This window comes from Lepidothrix coronata, unplaced genomic scaffold (genome assembly GCF_001604755.1).
Source record: "Lepidothrix coronata isolate B3197 unplaced genomic scaffold, Lepidothrix_coronata-1.0 Scaffold79, whole genome shotgun sequence".
Classification (NCBI taxonomy): domain Eukaryota; kingdom Metazoa; phylum Chordata; class Aves; order Passeriformes; family Pipridae; genus Lepidothrix; species Lepidothrix coronata.
The window spans coordinates 3,573,079-3,593,195 of record NW_016690259.1 but is presented as its reverse complement, the minus strand read 5'-3'; the positions used below and the strand labels follow the sequence as shown (position 1 = coordinate 3,593,195).

The 20,117-nt window shown below is 43.6% G+C and overlaps 1 protein-coding gene across 1 annotated transcript in view; it reads left to right on the top strand.

Annotated features, from left to right (window-relative positions):
* Nucleotides 1-20,117, top strand: part of AFF1 (AF4/FMR2 family member 1) — a 75,230-nt gene that overhangs the window by 18,968 nt on the left and 36,145 nt on the right. Inside the window, exons 2-3 of the mRNA XM_017820160.1 lie at nucleotides 5,451-5,571; nucleotides 6,091-7,089. Of these exons, the coding sequence (XP_017675649.1) occupies nucleotides 5,451-5,571; nucleotides 6,091-7,089 (1,120 nt within the window). The remainder of the gene's footprint in view (nucleotides 1-5,450; nucleotides 5,572-6,090; nucleotides 7,090-20,117) is intronic.

The following is a 20,117-nucleotide window of genomic DNA, read 5'->3' as shown; positions in this document are numbered from 1 at the left end:
CATCTTTAGAAAAGTCTTTTTGCTCTTTTGAGACCTCAGTGGTTTGTGGACCATAGGCTGAGAAATCTTGGGGTGTGTTTTCAAGTGCATAGCCGTTTAGGGGTTTTAGGCAGAAGTCTGTGAAGGATTTGTCATGTTTGAAGAACATCTGAGAGTTCCCAATTCCTGCCAAAGTCGCTGGGCGCTGCAGGGACTCAGTTCTTCTCAGGAAACGTTTGGGCTTACTTCTGGGAACTGCTTGAAGATGAAAGGTCTATTGATGCTGAAAGGAAGCAAAAACCTTTTAATGGCTGAGTAATGAATATAATTTTAAACTTGGCAACAGTGGTAGGAAACAAATAAATAAGAATTTGAACGCAAAGATTACCATAGGAGAGGCCGAGTGAGAAGATGATTAATGTTACAAAAGTAGAGCTGCTTTTTTTTTTTCCTAGCAAAAGCTAACTTAGCTTCTACTTAAGCAAACTGGCAATTCCCTTCTGCCTGTTGTAACATCCTAGCCTTCTCTACTTCAATTTTTTGGTGTAACCTAGAGGTCTGTGTATTTAAAACATAGGAAGAGGTGTATTCAGGATCATTTTTCCATATGCTTTGAAGGAAAGGTTGCTGCAGTGCTGCATTTTCTTGGAACATTATTTGTGATGAAAAATATTTGACTGGAGGTTTTTTACAATCATTGTGGATAAACAGGTGGGCTGTGAGGCCTTGATGTCTTGCTCAGTGGGTCTAATGCTGCTCTCATACAGTCAATAGTCAGTGCTGGATAGACTCGATGAGTTAAAGGAGCTAGAGGAAGCAAAATCTTGGCAAGCAAATTCAATTCATATTTCTTCAGTGTAAAGATGTTTATTTTTGGGAAGCATCTACTAAGGCTGATCGATGATGATGCAGAAAATAATTGACTAACTGTACCATCTGTTGCACTTCTGCCTTATGTTTCTGTTTTATCATTTGTGTATGTTCAATCTGTGTATCTTCTGCGAAATAGCGTTTGATGTGAAACAAATTTTAAAAATTTAGCAAGTCACAACTTGACAATGTTTCCATAAAGGAAAGGGGCAACACATTTTTTATGCTGTTTGGTATTAACTGTAATGGTATTACAGTTAATACCAAATTACATTTTTTATGCTGTTTGGTATTAACTGTAATGTCCTTTCATCTGCTTGTCTTAGTCACTGTCAGGCTCACTGCTCAGGTGATACAGTGTGAGAGCTGAGCACAGTTGTGATGCTCAGTAACTTTCTGTGCCATGCCATTATCCATGCTTCTTTTCAAGCTGATGGGCTGAAAATTTAATCTTTGTAGATTTGTAGGCTATATAAATTGGTGGCCATTCTTCCATGGAGACTTTAAGAACAGCAGAATTGGGATGCTGCGGCGAGGCTGTTACGGTGCATCCATGATTTCTGTTTAACTGGTTTTGGGGACAATATGTCTTGCCTTAAACAAGAATACGTCTCTCAGTCATGGGAAGTGTGGATCAGCAGTTTCTCATGATAAAAAATGAATCAATTTTAATGACAAAACAGTTTCAATAAATTTGTGATTTCCTGCAGTTGTACTCAAATGTTGTCTCTGTGTTTCAGAGGAAAAGGTTCTGTAGGTTGAGAAGGAAGTGAGTGTGTTTGTGTATTTGCTTTGTAGCCTTTCTCCACCCCCCTTCCTTGCTCCTGGATAATTCCTTTTGGCAGCACTAGATCTTTACAATTAAAGCAGATTTTTATTTTCATTTTGTTTTCATGTGGAGAACACACAGGACAGGAGAGGCAGAATTTCTTCCTGCACCAGTCTATTTTTTGAAAATGTTGTCATGGGCTGGATTGTCACATAGCAGCATTTGAAACTCTGTAGTAAGGACTGGCATGTCACTGAGAGTGATTTCAGAGCGCACTGATATTCTCATGGCTTCTGTTACAGACCCAAGTCTGGATGATGATGTGGGTCAGGGTGCGTGCTTTGCTGAACTTTCTGAACCAAATTTCTTTATTACAACCTAGGAGTATTTTACTGTTTCAGTCTGTAGCAAGGCATGATCTGGGGTTTTTTTTTGCTGTAGAGGAGTTTTGTGCATGTGTCCCCTAGCTCCCAGGCTCCAGTGTGCTTTGTGTGTTGGTGCTAAGCCTCAAGGTCTGGTTTCCCAAGGCATTTTTGCAAATCGGTAAGTAAGAGTTTGGGGGTGGGTTCGGTTATTAGGTTTTGAGGTTTTCTGAGATCCCATTCTAGGAAAGCCTAAATATCAAAGTGGCTAGTCTGGAGAGGTTCCTGAAGAAGAGAAGCTGGGGTTTGCCCTGCAGCTTTGTCAGTAGGGGGGTTGGGGCTCTGTCTGTGCCTGCGCAAGGGATGGCTTGCTGGAGCCGAGCAGGCGGTGTCTCTGCACGGGTTTCCTCTGCTGGCGCCTGGCAGGTCATGGAGACCTCCTCTCCTCTTGGCACAGGTCCCTGCAGGGCCTGAGCTGACCGTGGTTCTCCAAGGCTTTCCGCCTGGCTTCCTAACACTGACCTTAGGGTAGCCGTTCAGTGTTACGAGTTGCACTGTAGCCCAGGATTTCAAAATCTTTGAAGAGCATGTTGACAAATGCCCTCAATGGCCGGGTTAATGGTGGGCAGGAATGGTGTTTCCACAGGTGCTGAGAGTAGGATATCGACAGGCTTATATTAAAGAAGTGGGCATTTCAGTAGACAGCAGACTCTTCTGCTCTGAATTTGGAATGCCATCTAGTGCAACACAACCTATTTTTTTAAAAAATAAAAGTCCCTGAAGTATGAGATGAGACAGCATGCATGGAAACATGGCACCTACATGACAAAATGGAATTGAAATGAGTTTTAGCTCTTGTTTTCAGGTAGTTTAAGGTCTTGTCTGTAAATTAAAGGAGGGAGGGCTGCTGATCTCAGCTGCATGATCAAGTAAGTAGCTACTCACTGTTTCTTCCCTTATCCTTCTGCTTTTGAAACTGCAGCTCCTTCTGTTCAATGAAGCTGGAGGAAACTTTGGAACAAAAATAGCTTTGATCCAATTCAGACAGGGAGGCAGAGGGTGGATGACGAACCTGAACAGGAAAGGGGAGGGGAATGACCCCTCTCCTGGCTGCACGGGCAGCCAGCTGTGCATGGCCAGCAGCCTGGGCCACTAGTCACTGTGAGGGCATGAGGTGGTCTGCAGTGGTACCAAGGCATGACTAACCTTACCAAGCAGTGCCCTGTAGTCCTGTGCGTGTGTGAGCACTCATGTCCGCCAGGCTGCTCTGGAAAAGGCACCTTTGTCTTCACTTAAACCTGCAGGAACTGGCATTATGGCAAAAAAGCGGTGTCCCTTCCCCTTGCCTCTGTCCCTCCCCTCTCTCTCCCTTTGCACACTCTTTAGAAAGAATTTATTGCTGGGAAGACAGCTTGGGGTCAAGGAAGGTTCAGGGAAAGAAAAGGCCTTTAGAGGTATTACAGCTGCTGTTTTTGCAGCAAGAGGCATGCAAGTTGTTTTACATTCAGTGTTGGGGTACGTATAGGAAACAGGGCTACTTCTCACTGTAAATATTATCGTTGCAAGAAGCTCAAGTGGTTTAGGGTTTTCCTTTTGTTTGAACGTGATCAGAACCCCTGAGCAAAACAGCTTGATTGCTCTGAATTTGGATGCTTGCCAGCCTAGAAATAGAAGGACATCCATAATCCACATGGATGTAGGACACTGTTCAAGTAGAAGGCAATTTTCAGGGTCATAATATGTGGCCTGGCTTTCACTTAAAATGCATTCACTTAAAAAATCTTTTCCAAGCATACAGTAGTAGATACAGCCAAGATTGCTTCTAGTTTGCCTTATAATTCCTCCTAAGTTTTTGTCTTCTGTGGTTGGCATCTCCCACACCTGACTGCACAAAGCTTTCCTGGCACACACAGGGCAACCGACCAACTAACTGCTTATAGATAGGAAATTGCTCACATACAAAATGACATCAGATGCAGAGGGGAAATGCTTCTATTACACAGTTTGTAACAGAAGGATTATGTATACTGACTGAAGCAATGGTCTCTGATTCCTGTTTGGGATTTTTTTTGTTTGTTCCTTTTTTTTTGTTTTGATTGTAGATTTTTGAAATTGTTTGCATTGTTTGCAGAAGTGGGTACATGGATCTTACTGTACACTTCTGTTTTGCTATATTTGGAAACAGTTCAGCATTAGCAAAGTTGGAAACTATGTTAAATGTGAACAATCTAACCCCTGAATATGTTTTTCTGTTTGAGTGGTACAAGTACATCCTGGCTGGAGTTCCATATATAGAAATTTACCATCAGACAGCATCATTTTCCAGAGCTCCCATTGATCGGGAAACCCCCTCTGTAGCAGTCAGACCTCTTGGTTAACTGCTACAGCAAAGCCAGTCTTCTGCCTTTCCTTTAGGGATGATCAAATTTTCAGGAGCTGATTATTGGTGTAGTATTTGGGAAAATGTTGCTGGTGGGGAAGACAAGGCTCTTCACTTGCAAACTCGGACACTTGAGAAGATAAGTGTATGAAGAATAATATTGGAATTGTGTGTATACAGTAGACTGTGCAGTGGAGTAGACATAGGAGAAGAGAGAGATACCTGCATCCACTATGCCTGTGTGCTTTTTCTTCCCCAGTGTCTATAAAGATTAGAGCAAGAGATTCCTGTGGTTTGCAGTAGTATTTTAAAGACAAGGTGTAGTTGAAAGGATCTGGTTTTCCGTGAAGTCATTCTGCTGCGCACGTGACGCGGCTTTATTGGTGTTTTGATGTGGGGCTGGTGGAATTGAGTGCATGCAGATGTGGCTGAGAAGGAACAGGGGGGTTTGACCTTGTGTTTTCTGAATTTCTGATACCTTTTTTCTAAATAAGTTTACATGATTGCTTTAAATGCAAGTACATGGCTTTCCAGGTAAGCAGCTTTTCCAGATGTCCATGTGAAGTGGAGAGTGAGTTTTTGAGCCTGTACATTGCCAAGTTGTATTGCCTTGTTTTTTGCCAAGTAGGCAAAGCTCAATCTTTGAAAGTGGCAACACCTTCAAAATAGTGGATTCTCTTTTACTCTTGGATGACAAATTGGGGTAAAAGTCTGAAGGAAACCAGGAATGGTGGTTTTTCACATCAATCATTGCAAGTGGATCTGCCAGCTCATGTGCTTATCACGCCCATTGACTCAATTTGTTTCACAATTAAATGGGTAGATAGTTTTTCTTCTCGAAGGATGCTATCAAGAGAAGAAATCACTGAGAAGGATGCATGCTGTACCTTGTGTGTCACGTTAACTGTGTTGTGCAGCAAATACTTGACATAACTGATTTGTCAGTTGTAACCACTCTGTGAATTACAAAATTACTTTCATTCTGGACATATACTGTTGTCTGAAAACCAGGGGTTCTGCACAAAGTAGGCACTTGTTGATAACACTAGTGTACAGTGTTAGTCATCCTTTCTTTCTTTCCTTCCTAAAGCTTGTGCAACGAGGACAGAAACTTGCTGCGTATTCGAGAGAGAGAGAGACGGAGTCAGGAGGTTCTAGAGAAGAAAGACCAGTTCTCAAAGAAGATTCCTCTCTTTGCAGAACCCTACAAGGTAATAGTAGGGGGGCATGGGGAGGAAGGAGAGGAGGAAGAAGGGTTGGGGGGGAAGAGGAGAGCTGTGTCTTCTGCATGGGGTGTAGCAGACTTGAGCATGGTACAGGCAAACACAGCATCTTCCCATCTACTGAACTTCAGTTCCTCAGAGTATGTGCTTAAAGCTCTGTTGGCTGTGCAAGAGCACGATGGACTTGGGGTTGGCCTCCTTTGAGGGAGAGTGCTCAGGAGCAGCTTGGCTGCCTGTCTGTCTTCAGATGTGCTTATAAAAAATGGATCTGATGTTAGTGTTCCTGAAGGCTGCAGGTGCAGCTGCAAGCTTGGCTTGGAATAATTGATAGTGGCTACAGGAGTCCTATTTGCTTTGGAGAGATTTACAGGATCAAGATAAGCTTGCAGGTGCATCACTCGTGGTGATGTGTGGTGATTAAGTTAAGATCTTGAAGAACTGTCTCTTCTTGAGCTGGATCTCTTGGGGTGTTTTTTAAATTTCCACCTCTTTGTTCTTCTGTTGCAGACTAATAAAGAAGATGAGTTGTCAAGCCGAATTCAGAACATGCTGGGCAATTATGAGGAGGTCAAGGAGTTCATGAGCAACAAATCCTGTCAGAATCTCATAGGAATTCCGAAAAGCGTTGTTCCTCTGATCCCACCAGGACAGCCTGATTACCCATACTTTCCTGGAAAGACCAGCCATACATTACCATCTTCATTCCAGCACCCGCCCCGCCGTCCACCCGTGGGACCTATGGTTGTAGCACCTCGACCTCCAAGCCACTCCATTCACTACCAAAAGGCACAATCAGGAACAGAACCAGCTTCAGGTTTGCACACCAAGAGTCGCAGCTTATCCAGCAGTGGGAGCCAAGGTCAAGGACGCAATCGTGGTGGCCGGGAAAGTCAGACAGGTTTTCAGCACAGTCAGAATGACAAGCCTGGGGATGGTGAAGGTCGTGCTCATGAACTCCAGGCCTCCCCTTTGCCACTTTCCCCATTGCTGCCATGTTTGTTGTCTTCTCCAGTGGCACCCCTGTCACCTCTACATTCCAGCCAGCATATCAATTCCAGGTCACAGAACAGCAGCAAAAGTCATGGGCCGACTTACAGTCAAACAAAATCATCTCAGGACCTAGTGACAGGATCACAGGAAAAGGAAACTCGGGACAGGTCAGCCGTTACCTTGACCAGCACCGCTCAGCCTTCCTCTCAGACTTTTCCCCCATCTTTGACATCAAAAGCCAGTGCAATGCAGCAGAAACCAACTGCCTATGTCAGACCCATGGATGGCCAAGATCAGGCACCATTTGAATCCCTGGAGCTCAAACCTCTCATGGAGGAATACCATGAAGGACCTAATGAAGATCTCTTGGATTTGAAGGCAAAAGTCAAAGCTGAATTATCCAAATTGGAAACCCCTTCTGAGCCCAAGGAAGAACCCAATGAAGATATCTCAGATTTGAAGGCAAAAGCCAAAGCTGAACTATCCAAATTGGAGACCCCTTCAAAGCCTGTAGAGGTAAGTGCAGTTGTTGGGGGTCTCTGTTGCCAGCAGGATAACTTCAGCTCTGGGAGAACAGGTCGTTGAACAGCAGCAACTGCCAGAAGCAATGACAGCTGTATGTGCATGACCCTGTTTAGAAGGTGCATTTTGAGGTTGGCTTTTAATGACCTGGGTGAGATAGCATCCTGTTTGGATGGTGGAAACAATGCTTTCCATGATTCTTCAGTGGATTCTTCCATTTTCTCAGTGAGGCTGCAGCAGGTTTTATGGTTTGGGAGACTGCTTCTGTGACTATGATTTTTGTTTTCCTCTAAGGCTTGTTAAAAAAGAAGGGGGAACTGATGCAGTGAGAAGGTCAAGTGGCGATGCAGTTAGTACATGCAGAGTGTCAGTACTCAATCTGAGTCCTGGTGGGTGGAGGCCCCAAATCCTCACTGAATATTGGGACAGGAAACTGTGCAGCAAGGTCTGCAGTCAGCTGGGACTGTGAACACCACAGGATTCTCCTCAGTAAGTTCGTAAGATTTCACTTGTAGACCCATGGGAAAGTATGAATTGCTCTTTTCCAGGTTGAGCTATTTCAAGGCTGAGGACAGGGTTTGCAGATCAACAGATGCAGTTCAAAACACATCACTGTTGCTGTTGTACTGTTTAAATGTCCTTGACAGAGGGAAGAAAACTTTGGAGAAGATGCTATTTTTTTTTTTAATTTTTTTTTTTGGTATCTTGAGTTGATTAGAGGTTACGGGCAGTGAGTGGCAGAGACTGGCACAGTTGAGCTGCGTTTGATTAGTCTGTTGGGGCTTTCACTTGAGAGAAAAAGAAAAGGGCAGAGGACAGAGTGGTTGGGAAGGCTTTTCTGAAGATTTCCAAAAGCATCTGTCACCTGCATTCCTATGTTTGGGCCCTGCTGGGAAGTCCTGTAGTTTCACTAGGAGCAGGTGTATTGTTTAGGAGACTATTAGGAAACATGAGGGGAAAGGGATATCTGGAACTATAATTCCTTCTTAACCAGAAAGTTAAGATGTGCTTCTTTCCTTTATAATTATTTTGATATAGCAAGATTCCTTATTGTACTCCATTTGTTTTTGCTGACCCCAAGACCACCTCTCTGATTTTGTTCTGTGTGATGGAGGGAGAAGCCTTGACTGGTAAAGCAGTGGGAGAGGAGGAGCAGTGCTGATGTACATATGCTGTCCAGCAAACACAGCTCTTTTTCCTGTGCCCTTTGAAGCCCAGTGTGAGCTGTGCCAAGGGACCAGCACACTGACCCTGCCTGCCTTGTGGCTTGACCTCCCATGAGCTCAAGGGCACTTGGTTCCCTGGTATTTTTTTGGGGTTTTACTCTGCTCATCTTTCAGCACTGAGATTATTGCTATGCCCTATGGTATATGGGATCCCACAGTGCTGACCTAAAGCAGCTGGGCCAGAAGAGCTACAAAGATAGTTTTCAAATTGTCTTTTGCCACCTTTGTAACGAAAAGGAAGAGTGTGGGTGAAGTCTGCTTTTCATGGAAAAGGGTGTGGATCAGCTACAAATGGCTGTAGGCAATATCTTGTGGAAAATGAGAGGAAATGATCAAAACTACATAGTTGAGAAGTTGTTAATTTTTTTTTCATGCTGAGAGATTTTATTTGCTTCCAGATAGGTTTGGCATTGCACATCACAGCTCAAAACAGGAAGTTCCCTGAGGTCTGCATTTCCTTACTTGCCTGAGCAGATATTTTACTCCTGGGGGAGAAGTGAACCAGTGCAGGGCATCATCTTCTGTATTATCTTATTGTCTCATCTGCATTATTGTCTGTTTCTCTTTTCCCATACTTCTCCTGTCATCTCATGTATCTCTGATTTAACATGAATTTCATTAGGGTGATGTTAGCTATGATGCTGTGTGCTGAATGAAACTTCTTTCTCACTTTCCATTGAGCACATGAGTCTGAGGCCAAATGCCCATGAAAATTCTACAGCTGCCAGTGCATGAGTAGCATTACTCATGCTCCTTCTGTTAGATCTGTGGCAAAGTAAGAACAGAATAAAAAGGGAATTGAAGATAATACAAAAAAAGTTTTTGCACAACCCAGGAACCTGTATTTAATTATATGCCTAGTCCATTTTGAAGCAGATAGATGAACCTTTTTGTGGATATGCTGAATGATACTGCTTTGATCTAGGGATCTTTAGGCTGTGGCCCCTGACAGTTTTCTGTGCATAGGCATTTTGGATAATGGCTCTGTAAGCCCTTGTGAAAAATTCATTACTTCATTTTCTGCTTATTTCAGTCTTTTCATTGTCACATTTGCTTACTTCTGTTTGGTCTTAATGATCAACATCTATTTGATAATACAGTCCCTCCAGTGCTGAAGCCTGGAGAGGGAGGAGGAAGAAACAGTGAGGTTGCAGCCCTGGCTGTGTGCCCTGTGTGCTGCATGTACAGTTCAGGGGTGGTGACTGGGGAGCAGGGCTGGGCTGGTTTGCTTTTAGGAAACATCCCGTGAGGGCTGCTGCACACAGGTGAAAGATTCACCCAAAGAAAGGATCTTGAGAATGCTGACTGGGGGTCCTTTGGCTGAAAGGTCGTCCTGTTTAGTTTTTGGTGAAACAGAAGCTGCAGGGAGGCTCCTGCTCTGCAATGACCCTGACAGTGAATAGGTCTAGACTAGCAGAAATTCTGCTGTTCTTCTCTCCTCCTCCCAGCAACTGGGAGCATGGCTTTACACATTTTATTTAAACTGTTTGGCCCCGGTTTACTGAACAGCCACATGCCAAATATGGTTCTTCCCATCATCTCCATTGACATGATTTAAGAAAGCCATTTCCTCAACCACATACGTGTTGGCTAATTGAATTTCTGAGGCTTGTTTCACCTGCAGCTGTGAATACGTTATGGACAGCTTCTGCTCATGGGAACACTGAAAAGTTAAGCCTTCCAGCCCAAATAGACACACAGTTCCACTGTAGAGTGAATTAATCCACAGAGGATAACCATGCAGTGACTCACGTCGCATTTGCATAAAGAAACTGAACAGCTCTTTCTGCTCTTTCCCAAATCAAAACCTTCACTTTCAAATGCCATCCCAGCCTCTTTAAGGCATCTTTCCAAATTTATTGTGAGCCTTAAAAATATAGCACACATGAAGAAGCTTACATGTACCCCTTGTCTTCATGTGCCAGGTTTTACCTCTTCCCCCAGCACCTAAACAACGATGCTTTTAAAGCCATTCTCTCTTCCCATGTCTTTAGGAGACCTGCAGCAGCAACAGAGACCCTTGTATTTCCTCCATTGACTCGGTCTGTGATGTGTGAAAGGGAATTGGCTTGACAGCAGGGCCAAGAAGCAGTGAGGCTCCTTTGAGAGAGATGTTTGTAAATCCTCAAGTATTATTAAGGGCAGAGTGTCTGGAGGAATGTACAGCCCTTGATGCCCACTGAAGGTTTGGCTTTGTTTTCCTGGCAATTTTGTAAATGTTAGGGCATAGCTCTTTTTACCTTATGTAATGAGGCCTCACTGGACTCTCCTGCCTGTGAACCAGGAAGCAAATAGGGAAACAGCCAATTTAAAGTACGAAAATGACAAAAAGAAGCAACAATGAAGAGGCCCAGATGTGTTAAGTCTTTTTGGTTACACTGTATTATCCTTGAAGCACAGGGCACACACAAAGATCTTTGTGTTCAAACTGGGATTGCTATCATTTGAGCTCTGTTCCCCTCAGTAAACATTTATGAATGGTCACCCATTAAAACATGGTTGTTATATAGTATATGTAATGACTAAATACCTACAAAGAAGTTTGGATGACAAATATAAAAAGTCCATTCTAGTAAGTAATTTTTCACTGACTTCTCTCCATGGCAACTGAGCTTTTCTACTGGCAGGAGTTGTCAGACAGGTGAACCCTTTAGGGTAGAAATAAATATATTGTTTCAATCCAGCATCCTTTTGAAATGAAAATCTTTAAAGACAAATATATAGCGCTCTTGGCCTTACATAATGAATACACAGTATTTAATATTAATCTGTTTTTATCTTTCTACCATGTATATTATACCTCATGTATATTTCTCATTTACTGAGTAGAAGGGAGATTGTGCTTTTTTTTCCCCTCTCCCCTCTGTATTCCTTTTTCTGATTTATTTTTTTTCCTTGCTTTGCACCAAGACAGGTAACAAGATGTTACTTCTGTGTCTCCCCTTCTACTCTTTTTATAATTAGAAGAGCCTTATGTGATTGGAGGTTTCCATGCTTCACCACAAGCATTAATTTGTCTCTTTGTTGGTGTGCGACTTAAAGCAGATCAAACATGAATGAGAATTGTTACTTTTTCTGACTGTTTTGGTTAAGAAAAGTTAAAAACCAGAAAAAGTAAACCTCAACTTCACTATAAGGGCTGAAACTGAGCTATCTGATTTTCAGTAAAGGTCCCTAACAACTTGTATGTAAATATCCAAAGCTGTGCAGTCTGAGGCCTTTCTCAGAACCCTTGGGCACTGTGGTAAGTGTGAGCTGAAATGAATTGCAATCAGAGAAAAGTTAACTGTGGGATTCTCTGCTGCTTGTTGTAATACCAAGCACCCAAAGACGTATCCTTTTACTTGAGTTTTCTCCGTGGTCCTTTTTGGCTCTCAGAAGTGAAAGCCGTTTTTCCCCTCAGTCTCTGTAGCAGCTGGGTTGCAGATAAATCCAGAGGCAATGACCCTGGTCACTGCTCCTTGGGGTGGTTGCATAGACTACAGACAGTTTAGGGGTTGACAGAGGTTATGAGGTCAGGATTGCACACAGATTTTGCATTTTTAGATACGTGAACAGATTCTGGCTCCTCTTGTTTTCTATCACTTGATGTGCATGCAGTATCTTAAGAGAAATCACAGTCAATCCTAGGTGACAGGAGAGAATTGTATGGCAGTGCTGTGTTTCGTTCAGTTTTTTTTTTTTTTTGTCTAAACCAAGCTAGAGCATGCAGGTGTAGTTATGTAAACAGAAAAAGCTACTTGTTTTATTTGATTTAATAGGTAAATCCCACTGGATGCAAAGGAGGTTTTTCCCTTGTGTGCCTCTCCTTTGGAAGGAGCCACGCATTTTATCCAGGCTGGAAATAAACCAGCAATAAAATGCCAAAGCAGCTCTAATAGCTCACACGAAACATCCTCCACCAACCTGTTTGTAGATTTTTGAAACTCTCCGCACTGCTTCTTGCACAAGTGGAAAGTGCCAAAGGGACAGATGTTGCCAATTTGAACTGTACAGGGGGAAGGCAAATATTGCTAAGCAACGGAGTGCTTGAGAGAGCATTTTTCGGAGAGGAGCCAAGGGAGTTATGCCTGGGAGCACTTGCAGCTTCTCATGGCTCGGCGCGAGGGAAGAGATTAAAAGTTCTTTCCTGTCAGGGCTGACGCCGCCAGCACAAAAGACACCATAACCTATTGACACTGATTAGGGCTGACAAGGGAATGTATGAAAACAGGAAATCTCCCCTGCCATGTAGGAGGGCAGCAAGACATGTTCACGGAGGTAAGTGCACCAGGCAGACGTGGCACCGAGCCGCCTGTGCCAGGGCGGTGTCAGGAGTTGGCTTCGGCGGGAGGAGGTGAAACCCAGGCAGGCGCCGAGCGCTGTGAGGGCCAGTCGGGGCCTTGTCGGGGGTCCGGCTTTCACGTCTGACTAGGAGCAGGTTGCTGAAGGATGGGCTGGTAGGGAGAGGGGGCTGTTTCCAGTGAGTCTTGTAATTGCAGGCTGCCTCATGTAAATGGAGTTAACTTCTCCAGTTATTGAAGGATGAAAGGATAAACAAGGCGAGTCTTAAAACATCTGTCTGTGGTTGTGCTCCTCCCTGGCCAAGCAGCACTTCATAGCTAAGTGGCAGCCTGGAGGTCTTTCCTCTGGTGGTCCTGAATGCCACTGGAGATGTTTCCTCAGAGAGTGAATCTGCCCATTTCAAGCCTCTGAATTATTCTGGCAGTAGACTCAGTGTCTTGTTCAAGAGATGTACTTTTGGGATTGAAACACAGATTTGTCGTCTTACATTGGTCTTTGCATTAATAATCTCCTAATGCTATTTTGAGCACCTCTGGTCTTTGATCTGATTCTTTGCACTATTTGAGTGAAAGGAAATGGTTAGCACATGCTTTGTGTTGTATTTCTTACTTCATGGGAGTTTTTACTGGCTACCAATGAACCTCAGTGGAAGTGGCATTTTGCAGCTTAGGGATGCTCCATAGGAATTGTCTGCATTAGCATGGTGATGTCAGTTATGACAAGTCTGGTGGTACTGCTCCTGCTTCTTGGGCACTGATCACAGCACTCTTGCCCCATATGTTGCTGCAGCAAGAAGGTGCTACACTCAAGTATTGGTCAGCTCTCTGGTTTTCAATGAGCCTTGAGGGGAGAAAAGTTTCCCTGCTGTTTGTGTGAGCTGGTACAGTCCTGCATCACAGAAGGACTTCCTGATCTTCCCTGGTAGGTAGGGCATAAGATTGCCAGAGCTCGCCAAAGCTTGACATACCAATATGTTTAGTTTTTGAAATGAATTCAGCAAGTAGTGGTATTCTTGCCCTGACATGGCATAGTCTGTTTTCTCTCAGTTAGGCCTCTCCTACTTGTTTCCTTGTGTGGTTATTCCATACTTTGCAGGTTCAGGTCTTATCTTTTTATTTTGTCTGGTGTCTAACAAGGTTGCTCTCTGAATTATCTTTAACATCCTTTTCCCTCCCAAGATTTAGATGCCAGTTTTCATCTTCATAATGACGAACATATATTACTTAAACAATAAAATAGTCCTTTATTGTTTTAAGCAGCAGAATATTTCAATTCTCAGTTGTAAAAGGTGATACTCCTAACTTTTTGATCACCTGCTTTTCAACACACCAATTTCTCTTCTAAGCAGCATTAGCAGTGCTACACTTTCTTGCCAATTTGTTCCATTGGTCAGATGGTTCATAAATGTCATTTGATATTGAGGCCCTCTTTTTGCATGCAGTCAGGTGTAGCAAATAGTGCGAGACGTGATCTTGGCAGTCCATCGTGCTCCCAGCAAAAGGTCCGGGTGCATTTCCCAGGGACGCTCTGCCGTCTGCTCAGCTGCCTCTGCATATACCCAACCTCCTGGGAAACAAACTGCAGCTGACATGACTTTGTGTTTGTTTCAGACACCACAAGGGCTTGATGCTGGAAAGTGTCCTCTGCCCCCTCCCTTCCCCCCAGCTACCTTGATCTAATAAAAGGCATTACTGCCTTCTGTGAGACCTGCTTCTCCAGGATATTGAATTCAATCGCTTTGGCCTTTCTGCCCATTCTTCAGATGGAGCTTTTCTGGAATCAAAGGAGGAAGGAACAAGTGTGATGTTTGCTTTGGCTGCTAAGGAAATAGAGCTCAATAGTACTTGGCTTGTGGACTAATTTTTAACCGGTTATGAAACTTGACCTAAACTCTCATTACTTACAGAAACTCCAGTTTGGGTGACTTGTACAAATGTGCACTTTCCTTTGAAGTTAAATAGTAACTATTGCCATTCAATACATTAGCATACATCTTAGATTATGCCAAACTCAGAAATATTATCTTGGCTGGCTTGTTAAGCTTCACGAAGTCAAAAGAAAAATGTGTCCATTAAAAAACCAAAAAAAACCCCAACAAACCAACTTAAAGTTTTCAGATCTCTGTTTTGCTGCTTGAATTTAGAAAGAATAGCAACAATATAGCAATACTTGCTTTTTCCTTTTCTTGGGAGATGTCAAGAAATTTAAGTTTCTGTATTAGCATAATTTTGAGAGAACTTATGCCTCTTGAATCAGAGCCTAAATTCAAATGTTTGATTTAAGGCACTTCTGAATTGAATAAACAAAGCACCCCCAAAGGGAAAAGCGAGTGAGCACTTCCCCATGATTTTTCAGGCTAACTGCTGCTGTATATGTTTACAAGTATTTTTCTGTGTCTCTAGAGTGAGCCCACTGGCACAGTGACAGAAAACCTTTTACAAGTCTATTGTAAAATAAACAATGTGTGGAACGATTTCGTGTTAACGCTGTGGTATATATTTCTTCTAAAGGTTGTATTTTTTAACATGGTAGAAAAACACTTTTTTTTAAAATATGCCTTGTGCACATTGCATTATGAATAGCAGTGGCATATGAAGAATGGTTTGAGAAGATGTAGGGAGAATTGATGTAACAGCAAAGTCATGTCAGATTCGGATCCTGCCAACCTACTCCTTCTTATACAAGGAATACTTTGGTTTCTTTCATCAGCCTGTCAGCTCACTGCTGTGCAGACCAAGTTGTAATTCAGACCTGGTTGAACACCATCTGTTCACTAAAGGTGAAAGGTGTGGTATATTCCGCCTAAATGTTTTCACTTGAAGCAAGCGTTTTACTAAAGGTGCTCATGGCTGTCACGTTGCTTGTCTATTTGCAGTTTTGCTTTGTTAATCCTTGGCTGGATGTGCTGAAGGAATATCATCTGTGCTTCACCAGGGCAGGGGACAGGCTGACCTCCCTTGCCTCCTTGGTGTGCTGCACTGCAGAGCAGGGTCAGCTCCATTCCTGCCTCTCTGTGCTAATACAGCGTTCGTGTTACCACAGTTAAGACTGCGCCTGTTTCCATAATGAAAGCAAGAGGAGAAGCAGTGTGGTATTTATGTTTCTGTTTGCTATGGTAGCAGTAACCCCTCGGGCATGTCCTACCCTTTCCTTAGATGTTTCCTTAGACATTTCCTCCTCGGAGCCTTCTGTGGTGCACATGTAGGGAAATGCTTGTCCAGCTTTCAGAAGTTTGGGGATTGCATGTGAAACTATTGTGATGTAAACACTTTGCCTGAGAGGTCATAAATTGCAGTATTCAAAGGTGCTGAGCCCAATCCGTCATATGGCTACAAATTATAAAGCTGCCTGCTCACATCCCTGAGTATTTTAAACGGTTTGAGTATTTGCCATTGGTTCGTGGGAACTTTTTGCACAAATACCAGCATGTCTCAGTTTAATGAGACTGAAGTGTTTTGCTAAGGAAGGATGAGTTATGAGGAAGACCAAACTTCTCCCTCTAAGCAATTGTAAATCCGAAATTAAGAAGCTCCAATGTTCTGCCTTGTAATTGATCCAGAAGCAGCAAGTTTTCCAGCCATACCAAAAGCCTTCATTCCCAGCTGCTCATACAATAAAGATCCTCCTTCATTGGCAGTCTTCAAAAGAACATGCACTGAATACGAAGAAAATATTGAGACAAACAGCAGGAGTATCACAAAAAGAGCAATTCCAGCGTTAGCCATGGCAAAAGAAAGACCAAGGATGCCACGACCCAGAATAGCATTGCTTAGATTAAATACTGACATTCCAAAGGAAGTAGTACCCGGAGTTTCATATTTCTTCTTTCCAAGATTGGAGTCGAGCAAGAAATTTTGGGTTCCTGGATCAATGTCTGCATAGTGGCTCTTCATGGCAGACGGCTTGGTGGAGTACAGGTAGCTGAAGTCATCGCTGCTGGAGCTGTCCTCGTCAAGGGAGATGTAGAACTTGCCCATCTCGTTGCTGCTCATGCTGGCAGGGCTGCTCCTGTCCTTGCTGGCGGGACTCGCTGCGCCTGCCAACACAAGAGTGGAGAGGGCAATCTCCTATCCAAAAAGTTCCTCTGCAGGTGGGTCAAACCTCTCCGATGAAATCCGAGCAGGTCCGGGCTGGGGGAAGAACAGGACGCAAGAAAACGGAGGCAAGCCGTGGCCAGAAAACAGCCAGATGACTAGGCTGAAAACAGAGTGACCCCTCAAACACTCACCTTGCCCGAGTTAAGGCAAAAATGAAGTGTCCTGTTTCCGAGGAAAGAAGGAAAAAAAACTCATCACCCCTCCCCACAGTTTTTAGGAGGGCCATCAGCTTGGAATGCAGGCCTGCTAGTTAGATCCACACAAAGAAAGAACTATCACCCAAGGCAAACCGCCCTCCCCCATTCAACATCTTTCTTTTACAGTGAGGGAGGGGAAAGAAAAATTCCCTGCTTGGTTTTTTAGAACAAGTAAACCTACAGGCTACAGGCTGGGGGCAGAGTGGCTGAAGAGCAGCCAGGCAGAAAGGGACCTGGGAGTTTGGATTGACAGGAAGCTGAACATGAGCCAGCAGTGTGCCCAGGTGGCCAAGAAGGCCAATGGCATCCTGGCCTGGATCAGGAACAGTGTGGCCAGCAGGACCAGGGAAGTGATTCTTCCCCTGTACTCAGCACTGGTGAGGCCACACCTGGAGTACTGTGTCCAGTTCTGGGCCCCTCAGTTCAGGGAGGATATTGAGGTGCTGGAGCAGGTCCAGAGAAGAGCAACAAGGCTGGTGTAGAGACTTGAGCACAAGTCCTATGAGGAGAGGCTGAGGGAGCCAGGGTTGTCCAACCTGGAGAAGAGGAGGCTCAGGGGAGACCTCCTCACTCTCTACAACTCCCTGACAGGAGGTTGTAGCCAGGTGGGGGTTGGTCTCTTCTCCCAGGCAGCTATCAGCAAGACAAGAGGGCATGGTCTTAAGCTGTGCCAGGGGAGGTTTAGGTTGGATATTACAAAAATTTTTACAGAGAGAGTTGTCAGACATTGGAATGGGCTGCCCAGGGAAGTGGTGGATTCTCTATCCCTGGAGGTTTTTAAGATGGGACTGGATGTGGCACTTAGTGCCATGGCAGTAGTGGATCAAGGGTTGGACTTGATGATCTCAGAGGTCCCTTCTAACTCAGCTGATTCTATGATTCTGTGAGACAAAGTCATTTGAGCAATTATGTATGAAGTAAAGTATAGGCAGTGAAACAGTAATACACAAAATCTTGAAGTGAGCTTAGTCTTCTCCAGTTTGTTGCCCCAAAGCTGCTTCAGGAAAAGATGCAGAAAGCTTTTTTCTTAGGCAGAGGTTGGTTGGTGTCTTGGTGCTTCTTGTAGCCATCTCCCCTTGTTTGGATTTTAATTATAAGCCATTCAGACTGTATGTTAAATAAGCAAAAAAGCTGCTTCCCCCCTCCAGATTATACAAACAAGGAAAGAAATAGTGAACTGATCCTCTCTCATCCTCTCAGCATTGCTTTGTTTTCTGACAGCCTTTTGAGCCTGGGAGGCTCGTGGCCCATAGCCATCCTATTACACCTGGCTGAGAAGAATCAATTCTCTAATGCCAACCAGGTATGTTAGCTCAGCACCTCCTGCTTCACTTAACTACAGATGAAAATTGTATGTGACACCTCTGTAGTGCCTAAGCCTGACCATAAAGAATTTCTGGGACTTGGGAAACACTGCAGCCTTTAATGCGGAGTTTTGGGGATGATGTTTTTTAAGGAAGGTTATGTTGTGAATCATAAGAGACACAGGTGTCTTCTATATTGATTTTAAATACTAATTGTAGACAGGTTGATCTAGGCAGAGCATGAGCAAAGCAGGTCCTAGAAGGCTGTGTCCAGCCCTGGCCTCTGCACCCACCTGGCTAACAAGCTGTGGGTGCTGTGGATTTTTTGCTGAGTGCGCAAAGCTGTGAGGAGAGGATGAAAGGGTCTGTGTGTTCAGATGAGTAGTAACAAACATCTCCTAGGAACAGACCTTGTCGACCTTGGACACTGCTTTTACAGCCAAAAGTTTAAGTTGAAAAAGAAGTTTTAAGTTTCAACAGTTAGTTTTGTGTACTGAAAAGAGTGACCAGGTAACTGGTGGATAGGACTTCCTCTGCCTTCCTATTGTCTTTGGCAAGATAGGGGAGCTTTCCAAGAGACTTGTCCAATATTTTGTCTCCAGAAGGATAACTTTCATCTGTGTATACATGATGATAATAGTAAGGCACTTGGCTGTCCCAAACACGAAACATAAAAACTAGAAATAGTCTTTTTGCATTTAGGTCTGTTGTAAAACAATGGCAAAAGTTGCCTTTGCAAGCAAAAGGATATCCTGCTATTTTTTTCCCCACAGGTTAAGCTTCTTGGTTTGGAAGCATTTAAAAATATTTTTTCAACTTTCATTAAGGTTTAAAAATAGCACCTAGGCTCTTTCTGAGTTAAGAACTTTTTGGGGTTTTTGGGTTTTTTTTTGGTGTTTTCTTCTTTTTTCCTGTGGTAATACTATCCTTAGATCCACTAACAAGCATTCCTTTATTCACAACCCTCCCACTTCCCTTCTGCTTTGATGTACTGCTCCTGGTGGCTGATGCCTTCTAGCTCCCCTCCAAGTTGTGTGGTCTGTCCCAGGCAGCAGCACTGAGTTGAGCTGGGTGCTGGACTGGGACTGGTGATACCGCTCCAGGCTTCAACCTGCCTCTTCAATTCCTTTATTTTCCAAATTTTTATTTGCAGTGGTAATACAGGGAAGTGCTGTGAGGCACTGCACAGAGGATCCACCTGGCTGAAAAACAGATGGACAAATAAAAGGTCTTGGTTCAGAAAAGCAGTCCTGTTAAGTATTAAAGCAGTGTGAGAGCCTGCATCTCCAAGTCTTGTTTACTAAGTCATTAAGAGGAGGTGCACCAATTGCCACCACCATCATAAATCTAACTCAGCTTACTTTCCAAGAGGAAAGTGGTGTTTGGAAAGAGAAAACATTTCTGAGAGATGGCAGCACTTAATTATTGTCTGAGGTGATCCCCAGAACCACAGGATGCCTCTCATCACCAAAACCCCCAATTCCCTTGATGTTCTTAACAAATGTAGTTATTGTTTTCTTATCTTTCGTTGTATCAGCTGCAGGGACCAGCTTTTTTCTGGAGTAGGCTAGGAGTCAGGCTACTCAAATTGCATTGAGTTAGTATTGGAAATGAGAATACCCGAAATCGTGGCTTGCTGCTCTTACTCAAATGCTTTTCATACTTAAATTCAACACTTAAATTGAAGGATACCTTGTATTTGTTCTGCAGGGAACAAGAGGGACACAGCCTCAACCTTTTATTGGCACAATACTTAGAGATTCATATTAAGCAGTATTAAAAATTATTTACAGGAGACACTTTAAGGGGAGAGTAGGTAAGAAAGTTTTGTAGAATCAGGGGGTCTAAATTAGATTTTTGAGAGCTACTATACTGATGGTAATTGCAATGGGGAGGTGCTTTTGTGTGGAGGTT